This window comes from Osmia lignaria, chromosome 15 (assembly GCF_051020975.1).
Source record: "Osmia lignaria lignaria isolate PbOS001 chromosome 15, iyOsmLign1, whole genome shotgun sequence".
NCBI lineage: Eukaryota > Metazoa > Arthropoda > Insecta > Hymenoptera > Megachilidae > Osmia > Osmia lignaria.
The window spans coordinates 5,768,059-5,791,647 of record NC_135046.1 but is presented as its reverse complement, the minus strand read 5'-3'; the positions used below and the strand labels follow the sequence as shown (position 1 = coordinate 5,791,647).

Below are 23,589 nucleotides of genomic sequence, written 5' to 3'. Positions count from 1 at the left end.
CAATTAATTGTAACGCAATTAAATGCAACGACACGTTGTTTTATGTTTTCCTTACTACTTCATCCGTAAAAATAGATGCATTGTTCTTAGAATGTGCATATGCATATCCACATAAAACATAATATTATTAAACGTAATATCTTAAGATATTGTTAGAAGATAAAGTAAAATATTGTCACAATTTTGAGCTTTCATAATATGTAATTTTCAAAAATATGGTCAAAATACGTCATTATCTGACTCCATATTTATTTTAATTACTTCATGAAAGAATTTTCATACGGATATCAATTATAGAATCGTTAAAATTTCGCATGTTTATGAAAAATATTGTTACATGGGATAAATTAAATTTTTGTAAGTCAAAAATGTGTACCCTTAATCTCAAATTAAAATACTGTCAGATATTTACAAACGCAAGACACATGTTCGTCGAAAAAATTCGAAAATCAATGCTACAATCCAAAGATTATATTTTTATTGATTTTTCTTGAATTTAAGTACACTAACTTTTCCATTAGAAGGTTTTTAAAGCTGAATATAGTTGTTTCATATACTCCCTGTTTACGATGATATCTGTCAAGTGAATGATTTCATACTTTATAAAGTTAGAATGGCCAACAGACAAGTGTTCACTACGACATAATTGGTACTGCAATCGGTGCCCAAGTCAGCAAATTAATTTATAGAATTTGTATTCTGATTGCAAATACATAAATAAAAAAAAGGAATAGAAAAAAGTTAGATAAAACTATACAGGATGTTCTATGAAACTGGGTCAACTTATATTTTTCAAATCGTAGAAGATCAAGAAAAATTTCACGAGACAAAATTTAATGGTACCGAATGGAGCATCAACCGATGCACGGGTCAGCACCGAAAGTGAAGACGTTTCAAAGATTTCAGTCATGTTTATTTTTTTAAATGGGACTATATGCTTTTCTGTACATCGATCGAAGCGTCTTTTTATTCCCTTCAAAAAAATATTAAGGCACTTGGATCGAAAATTTATTAGTTCAAAAGATATCTTAGGGATAAAGAAAGAGAGACCAGCGGCATCTCCCAAAGATATCTTTTGAACTAATGAATTTTCGATCCAAGTGTCTTTATACTTTTTTGTAAAGAATAAAAAAACGCTTCGATTGATGTATAATAAATCACACAACTCCAATCAAATTTTCGAAAGTGGAATTTGGTAGGTACATGTAAAAGAGTAAACACATTAGATATCTTTCTTTTTTTTATTCATTATTTATTGAATAGCAGAGTTTACAGTCATTTGAGACTTTTCTTGTATTATTTGCTCGGCGTGGTATACTTTCCAACAAATAAGGTAATCTCTAGTTACTTTAAATAAAGTATAGTAATTGATCATAAGAAGTAATGTCATTGACAATATTTGGTACCAGTCAGTTGTACGTATTAAAATTAACAATTGCAAACACACAAGGACAAGCTGCAGGCCCAGTAACGAACATAGCAGCATTGTGGGATTACTAAATAATGCCTGGATAAAATAAATTATACGTTCTTACAATGTAATCATGATTTATAACACAATAAGTCACTCATTTAATAACGTACATAAAATCTGTAGTGATTTGAATTTCCCGGCTCCGCTACAGTACACAAACCTTCTGATCGATAAATTTCTTTATTGTGTCTCACAATTGAACCATGAGGCCACAAAATCGAATCATTCCATGCTTGTGCATAGGTATGACTATTACGATTTTCAATTTTAACCCATCGACCTAAATGCAGCGCTGCTCTGTGTAAAACGTCGCAATACCTAAATAAGTAGGGTATTCATCAAATTTCTGGAAATGAATTTTTTTCAATACAACGCTCACATTTTACAGTAATAACAATAGTCCTACAACATTAAACTATACTAATGTTAAAAAGGTACTCATGCATAATTACAAGTACATACCTAACTGAGTAAGCTTGAGAAAAGTGAGCACTTATTCTTCCAAGCCAAAACATAATAACATGTTGTACAACCCAGGAAACATTAAAATGTAAATATTGAGGTACAAATATTATAGGTGCAATGCCACATACATAAGCACTGCTAGAAGATGCAAATAAAGCTCGTTTCAAACGGCGATTAAAATCAGATCTTAAAGTTGAAACTTCTGCTCTAATTGCTGATGCATTCAGAGAACAATTATGTAAAGGCTTGTCTATAAAAATAAGATTTAAATTACATTTTAACAGCTATAATTGTAACAATTTTTAAATACAATAACAGTCTTCTGTTAGTGTGAGCAAAACTTGCATACCCATTGCAAGCTTAGTCTTCTTATCATCTTTACTGTATACAGGTGTTATTGATATATCAAAGAAAGGTGTTGCACTTACGCCAAACATTACAAAATACACAGATAAACTTCTGAAACAAGGTATACATAATAAATGCTGCTTCAATGTTTACTTATATATATATATATATATATATATATGTATATGTACTTCAATAAAAAGATACAAACGGATAGCATAAGTAGAAGATCTTCATTGAATTGTGCCTTTCAGCCATATGATAGAGGCACCAGCACAATATACTCATCACAGTGATTAATAAACTTATTCTAAAAAATAATAGAATACAGCCTAAACAATGTTTATATAACTTATTTAATAAATCATAAAACATACCTCATAATTTTTTGAGCAGTAGACAACCAACGAGCTGGAGATGAAATATCGATAAATCTTCGTAATAGGGAATAAACAAATTGTCTTGCAACCATAGTTACAATAAATATCAGTAGATAGGGATCAATTAAATAAAAGTTCTGAAAAAATAAGAAATTTACTGGTGAATGTTCATATAATAATTGATAAACTGATATGAAGTATCTTAAACTATATACCATGCTATAATTATTGTAAGAATGAGGTAACCACCATACAGTTCTATACAAATTAAGCATTTGTAATGAAGCTGCAACAATTGATACAACCAAAGATAATGCTTCAAATGTTAAGTGACCATCCACAGGTACAACAGGTACAGGTACATGTTTTGGTACCAATGTCTTCATTCCATAAAGTTCCTCTAATTTTTTATCATCTCCTCCACTTCCAGCTGTTCTTTCTCCACTGTTACTCCGTATGCCAATGTTTGTAGACTGAGAAAATCCAGCCTGGGATTTAGATTGTCCGTTTCTACTAGCAGCATTACGTCTTCCACCAGGCATAGTGCATAACTTTACATTTCAGTTATTTTTTACCAAATAATACAGTTTTATTATTGCTTTCATACACCTATGACCCAGTAAATCACCTTTTCAAATTAACAGTAAATGAATTTGGGGACAACATAAGTATTATGGCAATGAATATATACATATATCACATTCTGATTTTTATAAAATTGCTTAGTGCATTTGCACTTTCAAATGCCTGTATATAATACTACTTGCACCTAGTAACATTAAATATTAAAGGTTTTGATCTGAAAAAAGTGTGTCAAAATTATCTTAACCAATAAATCTTCACCTTAGACATTAATTGATAATGTTTTTGATTGATACACCGATAAAATTACATGGACAGACTTCTTTTCTCGTAATATTTACGAAAGTTAAATGTACTGATAAATGATAATTTGATAGCGATATAGCGCACTCTATGTTTAAAATTGATAAATATGTATATTTTTAGATTGTAATCTTTGCTAAAGTTAACAAATATTGTTAACAAATATTGTTAACTTTATGCATTCAAACTAATATAATTAATTAATTTCAAATTACTTTTGATATTCCTATAGTGGAATTACTCTACTCCCATGTCGTGTTATATAAAATGATTTATTGTTTTATTTAAACGAAAATTTCAAAATAATAAAATGATTAACATATTTAACATAGCATTTCTTATATTCTAAACAAACTTTTCCCTAAATTATCCATATTAGCTTTCAATAAGAAAACTATATAAGTTTCCATAGATGGCACTGTTAGCTATATAAAAAATTGTCATTTATGAAAGAAATTGGATATTTTAATATAAAAAACCGTTATTTAATATATCCAATGTTATTTAAAAGAATGTTTACAAGCAATCGTTTGTTTACACACTTACATAATGAATAATTGTCGTAAAGTGACAGTGTGTATTAGTTATGTTATTTGTTTCAGAATTGATGTTCTGATTAAATTATGAATGATTGCAGATAGTAGCAAAGTGGCTATTGATTTTAATATATCTTTTTAAAAATGTATGTGCATTTTATATAGATTTTACATATGCAATCATTAATCTCATACTTCTTTTTCACAACTTACGTATTTTCTTAAAAGATTTCTTGTGATCTTCTTAATCATTTTAACTTCATAAGCTAGAACCGGTTTAATTAATGTTTTATTGATCAACCTACTTATCATAAAGAATGCAGAGAAAATAAATTATTAATTAATCATTGTTGTTATTCCTTTAAATTTTCCAGATGTTTAATCCTATACAAATAAAACACGAGTGTATAGAAATAGAAGATATTAATTATAATGGAAGGAATATTGGTTCAAACATTTCCAAATATCCAACATTCACTGATGAAGATGCAGATTATAAGTATAATCAATTACCATTATTTTGGGATCATACACCAAATGAAATAAGACCAAAAACAGAAATTTATGGCCAACAAAGTTTATTTCAAACAGAAGTGGGTTTTATTACTTTTAATGCATATTATAAATATCTAAATATAAAGATTTATAAATATATGAAATTGTGTTTAAAGATGTAAATAATATAATTATATATTTTGTTTGATCAATAAAATTCATAATAACATTTGGAGACTAACTGTACATATTAAATATTTTAGGAAGGTGGTTCATTAACACATATGAAAGATTGTATACAAAATGGTACATTATTCCAAATTAACCAGGAAAGAAGTTCAAATCACAATCAAATGAGTCAACAATCCTATATGGATATGATTCAGAAAGAACAACAATCTCAGTTTTCTCAAAGTATACAACAAACAAAACATACAAATCAAATATTAACTACTTCAGAGCCTATATTATCAATAAAACCTAACCGTTCTGGAAGACCACCTAAAAATTCTTTAGAAACAAATACGCAAAAAAGATTTAAATGTCAATGTGAAATATGTTTCAAAGAATTTGGACATAAGAGTAATTTATTTATACACATGAGGACTCACAATGGAGAAAGGCCTTATAAATGCAATCAATGTGAAAAATGTTTTACTCATAGTGGAAATTTAGCTATTCATATGAGAACACATTCTGGTGAAAGACCTTATGGTTGTCAAATATGTGGAAAAATGTTTAGTCACAGTGGAAATTTGTCAACACATTTAAGAACTCATTCAGGTGTGAAACCTTATAAATGTAGTGTATGTGGTAAAGAATTTAGACATAGTGGAAATTTATCAATACATGAAAGGATACATTCTGGTATTAAACCATTTCAGTGTAAAGTTTGTGGAAAAGATTTTTATCACAGTGGAAATTTAACAACTCATATGAAAAAACATACTATAAATATCAGCACTTGTGTTAATCAGTGTGAAAATAATGAGAAACAAGCAATTTATACTACAGTCAATCTTAATAATACAACCCCTTTAAATTCATTTGATAACTTATCATTGACTCAGACCACTGATACTAATATAATGTCTAGTACAAACAATATTGTTCCTATAAAAAATGAAAGTAATAATGAAATGAGTACACTTGGTATATTAACACCAACATTAACTTAAATATGTATTAAGTAAATATTGAAATACCTTAATGCTAATACAACTTATGATAAAAATATATTGTAAAAATAAAAATTTCTCAATAATCATTTTCATTTCAGGAAGGTATTAACCTGAATTAAATCATTTTCTGAAATAACAAATTTTAGCATTTATTAATACAACAGTATAAATTACAACTTGTAACTTTTATTATAGAGTAACATATAAACAACTTTTTTTATACATTACGTATGTATAGGCTCGTTCTGTATAAAAAATTGTTTTTTTCATTAAACTGCTATTTATAGAGTAAGCCAAAAATATATGTAGAGATTTTATAAAAATGTTTATGTATATTTCTGTGATATTTTAAATTGTAGAATAACGTAATATTAATATTAAAATTTTCATATCTATATTCTGGACATATCCAATCCTCTCCAATTAAATATAAAATAAATTTCTATGAAGCACTGACTTAGTGAAGTGTTTTATTCATTGTAGAAGATATAACAACTGCTTTAATTATACATTGTTAATAAATACTTTATTCATTACAAAATCAATCTATATAAATACTCCTGAAAGCTTTAAAAGCATTTAGTATTCAAAAAATACTAAATCATTTTCTATCATACATCATTTAAGAATATATTGTAATACATACTCATTATATGATGTATATTTACAATACATATTATTCCACAAATGTAATAATACATCAAATTTATGGAATATTACATCTTTATATATAATATATATTACTGCATGTACAGTACCGAGTATAGTAGGCTTTCCCAGAGTCGATAGCCCTATAAATATGTATACATGTTAGGTTTATGTCCTCCCACCACTTGCGCATAAACGTTTACGGGGAAGAATTTGAATTGATTTTACTTCTAATTATATAATAAATTTTATATTTAATAATTAAAAAATATATTATTTTGTTTTTAAATCATTTTTAATAGTAATATCGTAAATATTAAGATGATTTTAAGAATTTTTGCTTTACCTATAACGGCATTTTTCTTGGAGAAGTCTACTTTGCTTGATACAGAATATGTGTGTGCGTTTTTATTTTATGCTCGACAAATAATTAAATATATGATCCATCAGATATTTGGAATGTAAATAATAATAACAAAATTCTTTTGTTTTATAACATATAAAGATAAAAGTACAAAAATCATACACAAATTTTTCTGTGCATCTATAATCTCGAAATAAAGAGAGCTTTAAATAATTGTAATGCTACTCGGAAACACTAGCAGCTTTTATTTAACAATATAAAGATTTATATAGATGATTAAAGTCTCGTATTATATTATAAATTTTTATGGGAGATACAAATTATATATTTATTCTTGTTAAAAAAAGTCATTGGTATAGACTAGGATAAACATAAATTTATGATCATAAATATTTCTCTAATATTGTTAGGTATTGTTAATAATAGGTGTATACATATACCTGGTTAATGTAATGATGTGTTACAACTGTGCTTGGAATGTATATGTGTATATTAATCATTCCATTTTAATTTGTGCTTTAATATAATATAGTAATTAAGGATTTTTATCGTGTAGATTTCAAATTGTTTTTAAATTTTAAGTAATTCTGATATTTCATTTACATCATGCATGAATTTTAAATAAGTTTTAATTTTACAGGTAAATCGAAAATTAATGAAATATTTAATATTTTAAATTTTGAATGCATGTTATATGAAAATATTGCATCAGATTATCGTATTACGTTTAAAGGTACAGTCATGTTTCGCGGTAAACGATAAGTAATACTTGTAGCTAAATTTTCAGGTAATTCATACCAAACATATTTTCCAATAGCAAGTACATCTTCTACCGGCAATTTGAACGATACTAATATTGTTAAACATAGTCCATCTCCTCCTTGACCCCCACTGAACTCTACAGAGAGGATACCATGCGGTTTATGTTGTGCAACTTCATTTCCAAACAGTTCCTGAACAATTTATGAAAAAATGAAGTATAGTACTGCCATATGATGAAATAAATATAGTGTATACATACATTTAAAATATGAACTTACTTCCATAAAACTATGTAAAGTAGAAAGAAGACTGCGATTCGGATTAATTTCACAGACCGGTAAACAATACGGTGTTGTATCCGATACAAGAACATGTAATTTATTCCTGTTGATAAAGTATGTAAAAATAATATAATGTATTATGTAAATTTTACATACAATTTTATGTATAGTTAGGTGATTAGTTCAATTTATAATTACAACAAAATATAATTTATAAATTAAATTATGTTATGATTGTGCAAGATATTACTGCATAATAGACTAATTCAGTTACAAAATTAATGGTCATAATTTATTCTTAATACAAATACAAATGATTAGTAGCACGAGTCTGAAAAAGGATGAAACAGTATGAGAGTAACATTATTGTTACAAATGTGTATGTACAAGCACATGTGCATAAATGTGTACCTATTCCACTCCAATCTAAAGCCCTCATCCACATTCACAGTCATAATCAGATTGCTGTTGTTGTGTTATGAAAACTACCACCAGTGACCTTGTACTGAAAGTGCAAATACTACAGAGAAATCAAGCATAAGCAATGATATATTTATAAAAATAAACAAAATTATTATATGATGTAAAATTTAGATAATGTATTTTTCATTTTACTTACGTTGCTCTTTTCTTTGATGTGATTGTAAGTCGCAGTAATAGTTTATTCAGTGGCCTACTGACTGGTGTTAAATATGGATGTTGTGAAATATCTTTATTCATGACATAACTTTTGCCTCTTTCTATCAAAGAAACAATGTCATGTGATCTCAATGGTAGATCATTTATATTATGCACCCAACTTGCTTGCAATGATTCTTCATTTGCTTGCTCTAATGTTTTCAAGTTACCAGCAGTTATTTTACCATTAAATACGAATCTAAACCACGAACCACTTGCGCACTCTACTAATATCAATGTTTCTGGTTGAAATATAAGGCCTGTTTCTTCTAAAACTTCTCTTTTAATAGCATTTAATAAAGTTTCATTGGGATCAACTCTACCAGCTGGTAAATACCATTTCCCATGGCAAGAAGACTTTGCTTCTTGAATCATCAATACTTCTTCCTGATTATTTATGATAACAGCAGCGACAATATATGTCACAGTTTTTTGGCAAATTGGGACATAGTTATTAACAGTTCCTTTTGTTCCTATAATACATACATTTCTTTTGCATAAATTATCAAAGACAGATTATAATTATACAAAACAAAGTATGATTAGCTTAAAGAAAAGCTTATGAAATCAAAACTAATATTAATTAAATATGATATAATATGTAACATATTTTGTTAATTATTCATTTGAACCTTTAATATTAGCATGCAATAGATAATTGACTACCAATTTTTTAATTGCAAAATATATGTGAGTATATTATATTCATAAATTGTTAATATTTATTTATATAAAATTCAGATTTACCTATTATTTCATTTTGTACAGCACGGTTAGTTTCATGCTTGCCATCAGTTTCTAAAGGTTGACCAGCTAATAATAATTCAATTTGCTTTTCAATACTTAAAGACATGTTGATATAACTTAATTTTCAATTGTACACAAATCAAATTTACAAATTATATATCAAATATAATATATCATGCCTAATAATTTAACAATGCATCAAGTTATAAACAAAGTGATAAGAATCACACATAATTGAAATTAGGTGTGTGTTCCTGTACATTCCGATGCAGTTATACTAACGATAAGCCAACACTATTCAATTATATGTATACTATTCCTATATTGAATTCCCCACGAATATAACATTAAAAATTGTTTACCTACAAGATGATAATAACATACGAAGCAAAATATAAATGAAAACAATGAGGAGGAAATAAATATTTGTTAGTTAAAGGAGCTGTTTTAATCTATTAATTCACAGAAATAGATATTTGTTCAACCAACGTATTCAGAAGAAACATTAGTAACTTTGCATATTATAAGAATTATTTTACTTTTGTAGAACGAAATAAAATTTTATTAACGTTATTTATAAAGTAATGTTTCTAAATCGACTACTTAAATAAATATCTTTATTGAAATAGAAATTACAATATTTTCTAGGGAATATAGCCGTCAGCAAGTCACATTTTACTCTCTCTGATATTATCTATACAACTGATCGGAAAATCAGATAACTTTGTTCAAGTTCTATGCATACCTGTAGCAAATAAATTAACCCATGCACTATGTAATATGAAACATAATCTCATAGAAAATAAAAAAAGGTGTTAGAAAATGGAAGCTTTAAATGTGTTAATTGCAATAGGTCTTATCCATTGTTCATTATTTTTCTTTGATACAATTTTTAAGGTACATATAATTCAAAAAAAATACTTGTTTCAAATATAAAGATACAATTTTATAATATCAGATATAGTAACTCCATTGTTTACCTTTTAAAACATTAACATATACTTACAATTTAATGTTTAATATGATTTTATTGATAAAACATCTAGCTTAATACATAATCAACAAATAATATTTATTTATTTTACAGACATGCTCACATTATCCATATCTATATTTTTTAAAAAATACTGGGCTGGAGGTTCAGGTGTTAAGAATAAAATGGTTCACTACAGCATTTAACCGTAAGATAATTAAATGGGGAATGGACCGTTCCAAATTTTGGACTGCTTGGTTTAATGCAGGAGTGATTGTTAGCATCATTCTGTTGCCTCTTGCAACTATTGCAATCTTAAGGATGACATTCAATATATGGAGTAATGGGCCATCTCTTGATAATAGCAATTCTGAACCTTTATTGGAACCAATGGTAAATTTATGTTAATGTAACTTTTAAATACTTAGTGTATTTACAAAATAACTTTTTATACATTTTGCAGTTGCCTGGAGTAGATGTGCCCTTCAATGAACTTGGGTATTATGTCATTACATTAGCAGTTTGCAGTATTATGCATGAGCTAGGTCATGCATTAGCTGCAGCAAGAGAAGATGTTCAATTATTTGGCTTAGGAATATTAATTGCTTTCACAATACCCATAGCTTATGTACACATAAGCAGTGAACAGCTTGCTTCATTACCATTAAAGAATCAATTAAGAGTAACTTGTGCAGGAATTTGGCATAACATAGTACTTGCTACATTAGCTGCAACTGTCCTTATGCTTTCCACATGGTTGTGGGCACCATTTTATACAGTTGGAAATGGAATTTATGTAAAGACTATTTTACCTGTAAGCAGAAGTGATGTTATTTTTGCTATTTTATTAATTCACTTTTTAAATACAAATGAATTATTCAATTAATAAATGTAGACAAAATAATTTTCTACTAAAGATGGTAAGTTCCTTTTATTATAAAAATTTACGTTTATAGAATTCACCTGTACTAGGTCAAGCAGGACTTCTTGAACAGGACATAATATATGAGTTAAATGATTGCCCCATAAAGTATACTGAAGACTGGTATGATTGTATACTAAATACGGTAAATCAGCCTGCTCTTGGATATTGTGTTAAGCAGTCATTTATTCAGGTAACTTTCCTTTTGTATATTACCTTTTTTTTTTTAGATATTAATATAAATATTTTACTTCCAACGGGTCCGCGGATCAATTCGGCAGTTTTTGCACATACCACGTATTTAGGGTTGGCAGTAAAAGGAATAATATTTAAATATCATTATTTCAGGAATATGACGAATCAGTTCCAGCTAGACAGAAAACTAATGGTGTTACAAATTGTTGTACCACAGATAGTGAAACTAGTGGAAACTTATGCTTCGAATATATTGAGGGACCACAAGCTGCTCCTTTGCATTTACCTCCACATTCTTGCCTTCCAGCAAGAATTATGATTAACCAGTCACAGTACTTTTGTCATGCTAGTCATGAATGTCTGTTTCAAGATACACATTGTTTAAAACCTTCTCTCGATAATGCTACCAAGGTAATGAAATTAATAATCGATAATGCGAAACATTATTCAGGTAATAGTTATTAATTTCTATTATAGATTGTACAAATAAAAAGAAGAGAAGGAATGGATGTTTTATATTTAGGACACCCAGCAGATATTTATAGAACAGTTGATGTATCTGATTGGGTACCAAAATATTCATTTTTAAATCCGAAATTACCGGAAGCTTTAGCACTGCTTTGCAAATATATAACAGTCTTTTCTGCAGGGTTAGCAGTTATTAATATTGTGCCTTGTTTCTTTTTGGATGGGCAATATATTATAAATATACTTCTACTTTATTTATTAAATTTCACACCGCACAATAAAAATATTAGACAGACTATCATATTAATGGTAACAAGTATAGGTACATTACTTCTTATTATAAACTTACTGTATTTACTTATGAATAAATTATTATAAGTAGTAAAAGAATGTTATTAATATAAAATATACCACAATTAATTATTTTGTTATATAATCTTAATGCCACCTTATATCACTTACATAAACAGCTTAATAAGTCCTAATAAATCTTACAGTCTCGTTCGAAGAATTATTTACATCTTTGGAACATATTGGACCACATAGAACGATTATAATTATATATTTTCATACTTGTTAAGAGTAAGTTATAGTAGATATGGTATAACGTGTAAAATCTATTCATTTTCAAATATATTATAAAAATAAAGCTACTGCTAAATTATGATATGATAAAAAAGCAATTAATTTGTATGTTTCTACTTTCAATATAGTGTCATGATTACAGTTGTTATATGTATAATAAAATTCAATTGATGTTGGAAAATGAATCAGAACTGTATACCTATATTAAACATGTACATGTATTTTACTTAAATTACTATCTCTTATTAAATTTTGTATGGCTAGTACTTTTTTTTCCACTTGTGATATAATAATAGCTGTATATTCACTTGTATAAGAAAGTGATGTTATCGCTTTGTTGTTGTATCTGCATCCAATGCTGTAACAATATAAAAGTTATCATCATATTCCTTTTGACCACACTTACTTTTTACTTACTTTTTCCATCACAGGCAACAATTTTTACTTTATCTACAATTGCAACTTCTTGAACTTCACGAAATTCAACATCATTCAACATAAATGTCCATACATTATCACAAAATCTGTATGTATTTAATTTACCAGCCTGAAAATAATATACAATTGATGATTACAAATGAAGTATTATCAACTACATATAATTATGGAAAATTACCTTAAATGTAAGTCTTGATTTTACTCTAGTTGCAAGTGCTTGATTAATTGCCTTGTCAAATTGCAATAATACCTTAAGCGCTAATTGTGGTGTGATTTGTCCATACTGTAACATTGTATTACGACATAATAATAATTAACAAAGAAATATGGATTTAAAATAAGTTTATATATTTTTATTTTTGCGCACGATATATATTATGCGTAAATATACTAAAAGTTTAACAGATCTCCTTAACTCCTTTATAAATTTTACATCATGACCAGATTATGGCATTAATAATGTTAATATTTATACAAAAAATAAGTATGAACTGAGAGTTTTAACCTCAATATTGCATATTTTTATATGCGTACCTGAATTAATTCATCAAGACTCTCTTGTAACGTATTACCTAACGTTGTATTTCGGTACAATTGATAAGACATTGTCCTTAGAATGTAATAGGTACAATATTAAAACAAGTCGTTGCTCTTTAACAACGAAATAAACTTCATGCGTAATAAAAACCGTCAATGATATTTGTTGATTAACTGTATCTTTAAGCAGTGACTAGAGATACAACAAAGCTAGACATGCTTTTGTTCTTCAAGGGATCAAGATTTTTCGGGTTCTAGATACCCCCAGGTGAGAGTATAGGGTGGTATAGGGTATAGGTCTACATCTACACCGCAGTTCACCAGAGTCCATAACTGCGAAAAGACCAGTTTTCGTTCTTCGCGCTTCTCCAGTGCGCATCTTCGCCCTGATTGGCGATACTCCCAAACGAAGTGGAAAGCGATTAGCAGAGAGCTCGCTGCGTTCCCCCACCATCTTCCAACCTGTGCGTCGCAGTTATGGACTCTGGTGAACTGCGGTATACATGAAGCTAGCCGGAAGGAATAACAAAACATGATTATTTTTAATTTTCCTTAGTGTATTTCGTTTGTAAATCGTTTGTGATTGATTATGAGTTTATTTCTAACGTTTGTGACAAATTAGTTCTTTTGGATGATGTATAAGTCTCCAGGAAGAAGTAATTTGAAAACTATGATTTCGTTGATTGTTCACTCCCGAAAGACGTCAAAAAGGTAAAACAGACCACAAATTTAGTTCCTCGTTTTTTCTGTAGGACGCAGTTCGTTCGTTTTCTGCGCTCGACACACGCTCATTCGCAGCTCGTATATGTGAATATGTATGCGTCGACCGAATCGATTGATTATAATTTTTGTACATATTAACATTTCGCTTATGCATACATTGCACATAAGTGTCAAAATTTATATCTGAAATAATATGTTCTTAAATATTTCGTATCAAAATCACACCATAGGAAAGTGTTATTAAAGTAATATTCCCCTTTATTTATTACATAATTACAATAATATAAAATATAATACAAGACGGGTGTTGCTAAAAAAAGTACATTATTCGATTTTTTCGCTGATATTTATTATATGAACGATTCCATTACGATTAACATTACAGTTTCGAAACTTCTACTAATGGCTGTGATTGGTTGTTTCATTCGGCATCCTTTCATTTCGACCAATCAGACACATCGCTGTGTGTAGCGAGTGCGTCGATTTGTGACGCAGTACAGCATTCCTCTTCGAAGCTTCGTTCGTTTTGCACGTGTCTGCAACAGGTAAGATTAAATTATCTTCAAATATTAAATTAAATTGTCTTTCGGGTGTTGAAAATACAAAAAAGAGAAAGAATAGCCGAAGAGAAATCTAGCTCTTTGTTTTTTGACATTAATTTGAGGTTATCTTTAAAAATACGTGAGTTGAAATTTTTTGCTCTTGTCGTGAATTGACAATGAAGTTGGAAGAACAGAATCTGAATTATTTTCCCTTTATATCAATAATTTTTCGAATATTATTGCATTCTTTCATGTTTTTAGTACATTTTTCCCGTAATTTATTGTTATATATCATGATAATTGATTTTCTCATTTTTTACTATTACACCGATATAGATACGAATTAAAATAACATTTCCTTCATTTATTCTGCTTTTATATCAATAATTTCTTAAATCCCGTCAATATCTTATATATTTTCTACTTTGTTTCTTATATTTTGGTGTTTAAAGTTGAGAAAAGTAATCTTGATTTTATTTCAATATGGCGTCGATAATTTTTAACGAACCTTTCCCTTACGATTAGTATTAAAGTTTCGAAGCACTTTGAAACTTCTATCGATGGCTGTGATTGGTCGTCCCATGTTGGCGTCCTCTCATTTCGACCAATCAGACACGTCGTTGTGTGAGCGAGTGCGTCGATTTGTGGCGCAGTGCAGCATTCCTCTTCGAAGCTTCGTCTGCTTTCCACGCGTCTGCAACAGGTAAGATTAAATTATCTTCAAACATTAAATTAAATTGTCTTTCGGGTGTTAAAAGTACAAAAAATAGAAGGAATAGCTGGAGAGAAGTCTAGATTCCTGATTTTTTACATTAATTCGAGGTTATCTTTAAAAATACGTGAGTTGACATTTGTTGCTCTTGCTGTGAATTTACAATGGAATTGGAACAGCAGAATCTGAATTATTTTCCCTTTATATCAGTAATTTCTTGAACATTATTCAATGTTTTTCGTATTGTTTCACACAATTTGCTGTTTTAAATTTAATAACGTTTTTTCTTGAGCATCGTAATATTATGAGATCTGTTCGTCTACCGGCTTCGGTTCGACTCGGGACGAACATTACCGAATAATACCGATCGGTGCTGATCGGTCTTCGGCAGGAAGGAAGGTCTCGCCATTTGTCTCGCGAACGTCGAAGTGACAAGACATGTTGAGAGCATCCTTCCGCATAAGTAGTAGGTGTGCATTCTACCTATTAAAATATTTTGCATAAATTATAGTTCGATCGTTTATTAGTAATAATTTTATTATTGTTGATTAAAGTTTATTTACATAAATTGGTATTTCTTATTTGTTACAGATATTTGATGAATATTGAAAGGACGCCTGATATGGGTTTGAAATAGAATTTCGTAAGAATTTATTGTTTTAATTTATTCTAATCAATTATTAACATTTATTATTGCTTGGTTTTTATTGAGTCGTTGTTAATTGTAAGCATTTTTGATAATTACTTGCTACCAAAGTCAAGAAAGAAAAGATTAGAGACATTTTTTTTCTTTAACCAATTCATAGGAAAAGAATAATTAATTTTTCATTTTATTAAATAATTTCGTCCAGTATTTTAATACGTTTGTTTTAAACTAGAACAAAATTGAAATGATTCGTATTCTACTGCAAATGATTGCTTCTCTTCTGCAATTATTAATTATTTTAAACAATCTATTTTTGTTAAATCGTAGTAATTATATTATAATATCCAGTTTTCGATGCAAGTTTAAATTAAAATAGAATCACGTTTTTAAATCACATGCTGTTTAAGCATGATTAATTATTGGATTTTGCTTATTGAAAAAAATTAGATAATTTATAAATTACTACGTAATAGAATTTCCAACAATTTTTAATATGCTTACAATCTTAACAACAAAAATCCACTGCTTTAATAAAGTAGTTTATTATATGTATTTAACAATGATTTTTTATCCTTGTAATATTCATTGGAATAATTAACAACAATTATTTAATACATTTCGTTATTACGATGTTATCTAGGATCCATATTCAACTCAAATAATATTCGTGTTCGTTGAAAATATTTCACGAACACTGATATTTCCATTTACACATAACAGTATTTCTTTAACGAATGCTTGATAGGAAGAATGTTTTGTTCTTTTTTTTTGTATATTTCCACCCAGCTCGTCCCTGCTCACTAAGCTTTTCTTCCAGGAATTGTTGTGGCCGCGCGCAAGGCGGTCGGTAGAGTCAGTGTTTGCACGTACTTCCAATGTTTTGATTTTGACAAGGGTGAACTGGCCCTGAATAGAATTGCGTTTGTACGATTAGGAATCTCGCGATAGTAGAGTCAGTGTTTACTGCGTATTATAAAATATTTTCTAGAGTATCGCGGCTCTGCTTTTTCCTTTTTCATCGTGAAAGTAGAGTCATTACAATTGTTCGCCGGAAATTATTCACGGTCGCGTTACTAGTATTTCATATCTATATTTTTATTTTTAATTTTTTTTTTTTAATTGTTCGATATATCCGGTATTAGAGTCAGTGCACCACTGAAGAGGAGTCTTGGGCGTTGCTCCATGAGGAAAGAGTGTAAGTATCTTATTACTTTATTCAATTAATTTTAATTCAAGTAGAATAATTTACAATTTCAACACTTGATAGTTGAGAGTTATTTTTCATTGTTAATATTTGATAAAATCCAAATTTATATATAATTTTATTACAATAAGAATTGATAATTTTCAAAATTAACCGTAATTCTTTTTTGTTTTGTTACAGATGAATTTTTTGATTTTGCCGAGTTCCTGGATATTCTGATGATGGCTTTCTTCACGACTTCTGTCTTGGTACGTCACTTAATTGCTTTTTATTAAAATAGAATAATTTACAATTTCAATATTTGATAATTGAGAGTTCTTCTTAATTGCTATTGCTAATATTTTATAAAATTCAATTTCATATATAATTTTATTAGAATAAAAATTGATAATTTGCAAAATTAACCGTAATTCTTTTTTGTTTTGTTACAGATGAATTTTCTTCACGACTTCCGTCTTCTCCTACAAGGCAGCCTCCTACCTGGTGTTGTCCATCCTCCTACTTGACTGTCGGAAGAAGAGTATATCTGCGAACGGTGAGTCGCATGTTTTATGGTTCCTCTGGTGCCCAATCATGTCGTAGGACGAATGGTCCGAATCGACACGGGTTACTAGTTGTATACATGGTTGACAAGCATAGTGACCATGGGTATGATTATACCCATGGGTAGTAACATTTTTATTGTTTCATTTCATTTAGTTCAGGCTAGGTCTTCTTGTACTCCGCGTTTTAATATCATTTCAATTCCACATATTCCAATAGATATTTATGAAATATATGAATGCTCTTAAATGTTCTTAAATGTTCTTAAATGTGGAATTAGAATATTTTAATACCGAAACAATTTTATTTAGTTTGTCTGTAATAGAGAAGTCAAATACTATCTGACTTAGTTATTGCAATGGTTCAAAGCAATATAATATTGATAGTATTATATAATATGTATACTGGATATACATATTAATGATGCTATTACATTGATTTAATTACATTTTGTACATTATAAATTCAAATATAATTTGAGAATTTTTTCCGAGCAGTTTAACTTATTTACACGTTCATGAAAGAATGAACAATTTATGTGCAAGAAGACAATTCGTGACGGGTAGACTTCCAAGTCAGAGTGATCTATTTCAACACATTTTGCGTATTCTTGAAAAGTTACTCTGAGGAGGGAGTCGCCCGAGGATGTTTTAATTTTTTATTAATTTTTACAATATATTCTTTTTTCATTGTAAAGAATTTTTAATTAGTCATTTTGCTTTTAATAAAATGTCAAATTCAATTTTGACATTAAATTCCTTTTTATTAGAGTTTTGCCTTTATTAAATTAATATTGCGAGAAATTTTCGACGCGAGAGTAAATATGACGATGCACTGACTAGTATTCGGTGGGAATCCTTTTGGTTTTTAAACTCAATCCTATGTATTATTTAATTAATCAAATTAGTTATAAGGATTCCGCGGCATAAGACCGTGAACACCATCTCTGGGAGATATACCCACGCATTACTAGGCCTTTGCAGGCGCAGCTTTAGAATACGGAACATATGAAAATATGTTACCATATTCTAAACTGTAGTCCTTTTGTCTATACTATGGGCGTCCGCAAATCTGACACCGTTGGATGCAACGTGTTGGACGGGCGGGTAGCGCTCTTAGCGAAGGGGTGCACTCTGTCCTGGCGTTACGACGTCCAGGCGGAGTGGGTGGTATGTAGCGTCTGGCGTAAGTCTAGGGGGCGTGAGACCCTTCGTTGCCAGCTGATATTAGCAGTGCACCATGTTTGCGTCATAGTTGCTCAATGTTACTTTTCTGTATTTGTTCTTAAAGCTTTATATTTACAAAGTCGAGTCACTTTTATTAAAATAGTGATATATTAGCCCGTTAGATGTTTATGTACTAATCATGTTTGTAGATCAGGATTTTCAGATTTAACCCCTTCCGTGTTTATTGCCAAAGCCCATTCACGTGCCCAGGTGCTACTTGGATGGGTAGAGGCAATGGGCACGATGACCTAGTTCATAAGAATAATAATTAATAAGCGGCTGGCATTGTGTTAGTATATCGTGCACGACGTAATCTCCACATATGGTGTGTGTGTTTTTAGGCTGTGGGATTGCGTCGGTTTAATAACTTTTTCATTTACTTTTAATTTGAAATAATATTTTATTCAACAAGATGTACGATGAACGTATAAACCAAATACTATTGTTATCATTACTATTACCATGATTATTACCATTACTATGAAATATTCTATATCAAAGTAGTTAATTAAATTTTGTAATTACCATTACACGCAATGATTGCTAGCCTTGCCAGACGATTTCAGTGAAAAATGGTACGTACCGTAGAGTGTGATGTGAGATGAAACTCGGGTGACGGAGGCGTCCCGGGACGTTCTCCCTATTTTAGGCTCTGCGCCCGGGTGGAGTGTATGGGGGTCGTGGAATGAATTTTTGTGAGAATGTGATTTTGCCTTTTTTAAATATAGCGTTAGGTAGGTAGGTAGTATACCTTCTGGTGTGTGTGATAGATTGTAAGTAGGTAGGGCCGGGACAGGTTGTCACAGTCTCTTGGTCGGGTAGGCGCGATTTCGCGTGATCAACCTGTACCTGGAATATATTTGAAGAATTGACGATCCAATCGATACGAACGGAGTATGCCGTTCGCCTTCGATTCTATCTGTACAATTTTTCAAATTTTTGGCGACTTCGTAAGTCGTCATACGCGATCGCGATGGCACGAAACGCACAAGTTCTGCTCGAGCACGGCACGTGTGCACGAACAACGACTTATATAAAGTCCTTTTGCGTCCACGTGTCAATTAGAGGTTCGCGATTTTCCTTTTTTGTTGATTGTTTTTTTTTGTTTTGCGAATTTGCAAGTCTCGAGCTTTAGATATAAGTTTCAGGTGGGTGGACCGCCCGAAGAAAGAAAAGGCTATATGCCGAAGCGCCCCGACAAACTGTCTTTCAAGAGGGGAACTACTAATGATTTTGCATCCTTTTGCAAAAAAGGATGGGAAATCATTATCGTTACTACTTTGTCACTGTGCTTGCCTGTAGTTGTAGTTTTGTAATTGCAGGAGAAGAGGGGGCCCGTGACCCCCATGATTTTGGGCAAATCGCGTTTTTAACTTAGTGTTGCGAATATTGACCACGGTTCAATTTAGTGTTGCGAATGAATATCGATCACGGTTCAGTTTAATGTTGCGTATGCATGATTATCGCGATTTTCATTTAGTGTTGCAAACTTTAAATATCGCGTTTCTTTCTTGCATTGCTTTAAAATAGAATTTAACTTTTCAATGTTGATTACTTTAAGATTTTTTAGAGTTTTGCTTTTTAATGTTGATTGCTTTAGTGTTGCGAGTAAAAAATTCACGGTTTGAGAATCCCCCTTTTTTGCATCTTAATTGCATGTCTCTTAAAAATAGCGTTGCGAATAACATTAGCGCGATTGTTTCCCAGTGTTGCGACTTATAAATACGCGATTGCTTTGCATTAGTTTATAGAGTTCCCTGCTAATTAGTGTTGCGGTAATGAATATTCGCGTTTTGCATTAGAGTTGCGATATATGATGAAATGCCCAAAACCGATCCAGTGGAGTTGCCATGGTCCATAAGGCAGCTATGGAGCAGCTGCCATCATACAGCCTTGGATTGGCTGTACCCCTTTTTTAGATTAGTGTTGCGTCTTACAAAATTCGGTAGATTTGAGTAGTGTTGCGTTACAGTTCGCGTTTTCTCTTTTTTTCTTTTTTTCAGCTTAGCGTTGCGCATAATGGAGCAGCCTTCACGCGTACGCTTTTGCACATATTATATAATTAATGAAATTAGTGTTGCGAGTAAAAAATTCACGGTTTTAGAATCCCCCTTTTCTGCATTTTAATTGCATGTCTGTTAAAGATAGTGTTGCGATAGACATTAGCGCGATTGTTTCCCAGTGTTGCGACTTATAAATACGCGATTGCTTTGCATTAGTTTATAGAGTTCCCTGCCAATTAGTGTTGCGGTAATGAGTATTCGCGTTTTGCATTAGAGTTGCGATATATGATGAAATGCCCCAAAACGATCCAGTGGAGTTGCCATGGTCCATACGGCAGCTATGGACCAGCTGCCGTGGTACAGCCTTGGATTGGCTGTACCCCTTTTTTAGATTAGTGTTGCGTCTTACAAAATTCGGTAGATTTGAATAGTGTTGCGTTACAGTTCGCGTTTTCTCTTTTTTTCTTTTTTTCAGCTTAGCGTTGCGCATAATGAAGCAGCCTTCACGCGTACGCTTTTGTACATATTATATAATTAATGAAATTAGTGTTGCGAATGAATTCGCGATTGTTATTAAATTTTTTACTATTTTGCATTTATTAAATTAGTGGAAGTAACTATGACTCACATTTGGTGGGAATCCATTGCTAGTCAAGGATTCCGCGGCATAAGACCGTGAACACCATCTCTGGGAGATATACCCATGCATTACTAGGCCTTTGCAGGCGCAGCTTTAGAATACGGAACATATGAAAATATGTTACCATATTCTAAACTGTCGTCCTTTTGTCTATACTATGGGCGTCCGCAAATCTGACACCGTTGGATGCAACGTGTTGGACGGGCGGGTAGCGCTCTTAGCGAAGGGGTGCACTCTGTCCTGGCGTTACGACGTCCAGGCGGGGTGGGTGGTATGTAGCGTCTGGCGTAAGTCTAGGGGGCGTGAGACCCTTCGTTGCCAGCCGATGTTTTGTCATAGTTCAGAATGTTTGCAATTTTAAAATTAGTGTTGCGTGTGATTTCGGTTTGTTTTATAGGGTTTGCTTAGGGATTGCTCTCATGGGCAGTCAAACTTTTTTTTTCAGGTTCCCCTGTACCCTCCCTCCCACTGCCACGCTCCCATTCTTTTTTCTTCCCTTTTTTTAATTTTGAAAATTTTGAGCATTCGGTTGTTGAAAATACTGTTAAATAATATATGAGTTTCATGTTTTTAGAGTATTATTAAATACAATAAAGTTTTAAATAGAACTTTATTCAAATTTTATTTTCAATGATGATTGGTGATAAATTATTTCAAGGAATATTTGTTCATTCGCGATAGCTTATTAAATTTTAATTCTACTTTATTTAAACAAAAGTAGTGGATAATTGTTGTTCGAGTTGTTTAGTTTTAATTTTTGATCGCGATGTTTTGTTTCAAGCTTACGAAGAAGCTAATTAAATTACTTTTATAAATTTTCAAATTCTTTTCCTGAAAAGCAAAGTCCACTCGTGATTTTTTTTTTCAGTTTTTCCATTTACAATAAATTTGCATTGAAAGGTGTATTGAATAATATAATGCAATAAAGTCGAGTAGAATCGTGGTTGTACGTACTATATATTGCAGTAAAAGACAGTTGTTTCAATTAAAATATTGTGTGCTATTTGTTGCGAAATGAACGAATATTAAATACAATAAAATGAAATAATTAATGTTCTTAATTCAAATCACTTAACTCAAATATATATTTTTCTGAATTTTTTTCTCTTTATTTTGGTACTGAAGTTTGCTTTAAATTCATATTTCGTATCAAATTGATTTTGAATTATTAACAACCACTCTGACTTTCATAAAATTTTATTGTTACTAATGTATCTTCTTTCCAGCTATTAATTTTTCTTTGTCTTTATCTGGATTCAATTAATCAGTTTCTGTTACAGAGAAGTATCTTTATAGGAAGAATGAAATAATAATATCGGATAATCGACTGGAAGAAATGTAATATAAAATCTAGCGTCCATAAATGGAATTCAATATATCCAATTAAGTAAAACAAGGTGAAAATGATTGAAAAGGAAAAATGATTCTTATAAGTGGTAATATTTGAACCGTACTATTTTCGAAAATTGTATTTAATCCTTTTCTGTTTGTTTCAGGCAGGTTGTAAATTTATGATTAAGGCTACATAAGCCTTATTATTTTCATAAATTATGTTTAATCCTTTTCAGTTTTATTTTAGGAAGTATTCTGGTGAGGATAACAAAATCAACAAATTCATTGGACTTATTTATGTATATAGTCATTAAGATATAATCGTCAAACAGTGCAGTGTTTAATTAGGAAGCGTTAGATTTAAGCGAATTTTTAATATAATTACGAGCGCCCGCATAGGTAGATATTCTTAGTAGTATAAGTGTGTAGGACAAATATGCAATTGCATATTTATTAATTACAGATCTGTAATCAAAATCAGAATTAAAAAATGTTGAGATAGGAATAAAAAGCAAAAATCTACGTAAATATATGTATAGATAAGTAGATAGGTAGGTAGTAAATAAAAATAATGCTCCTTTTGTTGTTCGTTTGCATAACAGTCAAAAACGTTTTGCAAATGTGCATCAAGAGGATGATAGTATTGAATAAAAATA

The 23,589-nt window shown here is 30.3% G+C and overlaps 5 protein-coding genes and 1 long non-coding RNA gene across 15 annotated transcripts; 3 read left to right on the top strand and 3 right to left on the bottom strand.

Annotated features, from left to right (window-relative positions):
* Positions 1-1,240: 1,240 nt before the first annotated feature.
* On the bottom strand, positions 1,241-4,469 carry LOC117612068 (transmembrane protein 39A). Of its 9 annotated transcripts, none has more exons than XM_034340763.2 (9): positions 3,768-3,940; positions 3,359-3,466; positions 2,883-3,276; positions 2,665-2,804; positions 2,499-2,597; positions 2,289-2,398; positions 1,937-2,189; positions 1,585-1,792; positions 1,241-1,507 (listed from the first exon to the last, which is right to left on the bottom strand). In XM_034340763.2, the coding sequence occupies exons 3-9, from the start codon at positions 3,207-3,209 to the stop codon at positions 1,253-1,255; spliced, it is 1,392 nt and encodes a 463-aa protein (XP_034196654.1). In that variant the 5' UTR covers positions 3,210-3,276; positions 3,359-3,466; positions 3,768-3,940; the 3' UTR covers positions 1,241-1,252. The 9 variants fall into 9 exon arrangements, with proteins under 9 accessions (XP_034196654.1, XP_034196655.1, XP_034196656.1 ...); XM_034340764.2 differs by lacking the exon at positions 3,768-3,940 and adding an exon at positions 3,511-3,657 and having other exon boundaries at positions 3,359-3,436; XM_034340765.2 differs by lacking the exons at positions 3,359-3,466; positions 3,768-3,940 and adding an exon at positions 4,302-4,469.
* LOC117612069 (uncharacterized) lies at positions 3,995-5,821 on the top strand. Its single transcript, XM_034340767.2, has 3 exons — positions 3,995-4,234; positions 4,463-4,681; positions 4,847-5,821. Exons 2-3 carry the CDS (start codon positions 4,463-4,465, stop codon positions 5,759-5,761), a joined length of 1,134 nt encoding a protein of 377 aa, XP_034196658.1. The 5' UTR covers positions 3,995-4,234; the 3' UTR covers positions 5,762-5,821.
* Positions 5,822-6,091: 270 nt separating this feature from the next.
* Positions 6,092-9,385, bottom strand: LOC117612070 (8-oxo-dGDP phosphatase NUDT18). The gene is made up of 4 exons (XM_034340768.2): positions 9,245-9,385; positions 8,439-8,970; positions 7,817-7,922; positions 6,092-7,729 (listed from the first exon to the last, which is right to left on the bottom strand). Exons 1-4 carry the CDS (start codon positions 9,348-9,350, stop codon positions 7,490-7,492), a joined length of 984 nt encoding a protein of 327 aa, XP_034196659.2. The 5' UTR covers positions 9,351-9,385; the 3' UTR covers positions 6,092-7,489.
* Positions 9,361-12,180, top strand: S2P (membrane-bound transcription factor site-2 protease). 2 transcript variants are annotated; one of them, XM_034340755.2, is made up of 7 exons: positions 9,544-9,672; positions 9,893-10,141; positions 10,332-10,610; positions 10,681-11,031; positions 11,174-11,332; positions 11,488-11,745; positions 11,812-12,180. In XM_034340755.2, exons 2-7 carry the CDS (start codon positions 10,067-10,069, stop codon positions 12,178-12,180), a joined length of 1,491 nt encoding a protein of 496 aa, XP_034196646.2. In that variant the 5' UTR covers positions 9,544-9,672; positions 9,893-10,066. The 2 variants fall into 2 exon arrangements, with proteins under 2 accessions (XP_034196647.2, XP_034196646.2); XM_034340756.2 differs by lacking the exons at positions 9,544-9,672; positions 9,893-10,141 and adding an exon at positions 9,361-9,488.
* TfIIA-S (general transcription factor IIA subunit 2) lies at positions 12,042-13,555 on the bottom strand. The gene is made up of 4 exons (XM_034340769.2): positions 13,360-13,555; positions 13,004-13,108; positions 12,805-12,934; positions 12,042-12,745 (listed from the first exon to the last, which is right to left on the bottom strand). Exons 1-4 carry the CDS (start codon positions 13,429-13,431, stop codon positions 12,714-12,716), a joined length of 339 nt encoding a protein of 112 aa, XP_034196660.1. The 5' UTR covers positions 13,432-13,555; the 3' UTR covers positions 12,042-12,713.
* Positions 13,556-16,633: 3,078 nt separating this feature from the next.
* On the top strand, positions 16,634-19,425 carry LOC143306102 (uncharacterized). Its single transcript, XR_013063510.1, has 3 exons — positions 16,634-17,180; positions 17,370-17,437; positions 17,621-19,425. It is a non-coding gene; the product is annotated as an uncharacterized LOC143306102 (long non-coding RNA).
* The last annotated feature ends 4,164 nt before the right edge of the window (positions 19,426-23,589 follow it).

What these genes read in the sequence shown, in the direction of transcription:
- LOC117612068 (XM_034340765.2), bottom strand. Translation starts at nt 3,209, where the DNA reads ATGCCTGGTGGAAGACGTAATGCTGCTAGTAGAAACGGACAATCTAAA. An exon ending in ATCTTCTACTTATGCTATCC is followed by an intron (nt 2,399 to 2,498) that starts GTTTGTATCTTT and finishes ACCTTGTTTCAG; the next exon opens with AAGTTTATCTGTGTATTTTG. An exon ending in TCTCAAGCTTACTCAGTTAG is followed by an intron (nt 1,793 to 1,936) that starts GTATGTACTTGT and finishes CTACTTATTTAG; the next exon opens with GTATTGCGACGTTTTACACA.
- LOC117612069 (XM_034340767.2), top strand. Translation starts at nt 4,463, where the DNA reads ATGTTTAATCCTATACAAATAAAACACGAGTGTATAGAAATAGAAGAT. An exon ending in AAAGTTTATTTCAAACAGAA is followed by an intron (nt 4,682 to 4,846) that starts GTGGGTTTTATT and finishes TAAATATTTTAG; the next exon opens with GAAGGTGGTTCATTAACACA.
- TfIIA-S (XM_034340769.2), bottom strand. Translation starts at nt 13,431, where the DNA reads ATGTCTTATCAATTGTACCGAAATACAACGTTAGGTAATACGTTACAA. An exon ending in GTCTTGATGAATTAATTCAG is followed by an intron (nt 13,109 to 13,359) that starts GTACGCATATAA and finishes ACAATGTTACAG; the next exon opens with TATGGACAAATCACACCACA. An exon ending in AATCAAGACTTACATTTAAG is followed by an intron (nt 12,935 to 13,003) that starts GTAATTTTCCAT and finishes TATTATTTTCAG; the next exon opens with GCTGGTAAATTAAATACATA.
- S2P (XM_034340755.2), top strand. Translation starts at nt 10,067, where the DNA reads ATGGAAGCTTTAAATGTGTTAATTGCAATAGGTCTTATCCATTGTTCA. An exon ending in TCTTTGATACAATTTTTAAG is followed by an intron (nt 10,142 to 10,331) that starts GTACATATAATT and finishes TTTATTTTACAG; the next exon opens with ACATGCTCACATTATCCATA. An exon ending in ATGTAAAGACTATTTTACCT is followed by an intron (nt 11,032 to 11,173) that starts GTAAGCAGAAGT and finishes TTACGTTTATAG; the next exon opens with AATTCACCTGTACTAGGTCA.
- LOC117612070 (XM_034340768.2), bottom strand. Translation starts at nt 9,350, where the DNA reads ATGTCTTTAAGTATTGAAAAGCAAATTGAATTATTATTAGCTGGTCAA. An exon ending in ACATCAAAGAAAAGAGCAAC is followed by an intron (nt 7,923 to 8,438) that starts GTAAGTAAAATG and finishes CTTTATCAACAG; the next exon opens with GAATAAATTACATGTTCTTG. An exon ending in CTTTACATAGTTTTATGGAA is followed by an intron (nt 7,730 to 7,816) that starts GTAAGTTCATAT and finishes TAAATTGTTCAG; the next exon opens with GAACTGTTTGGAAATGAAGT.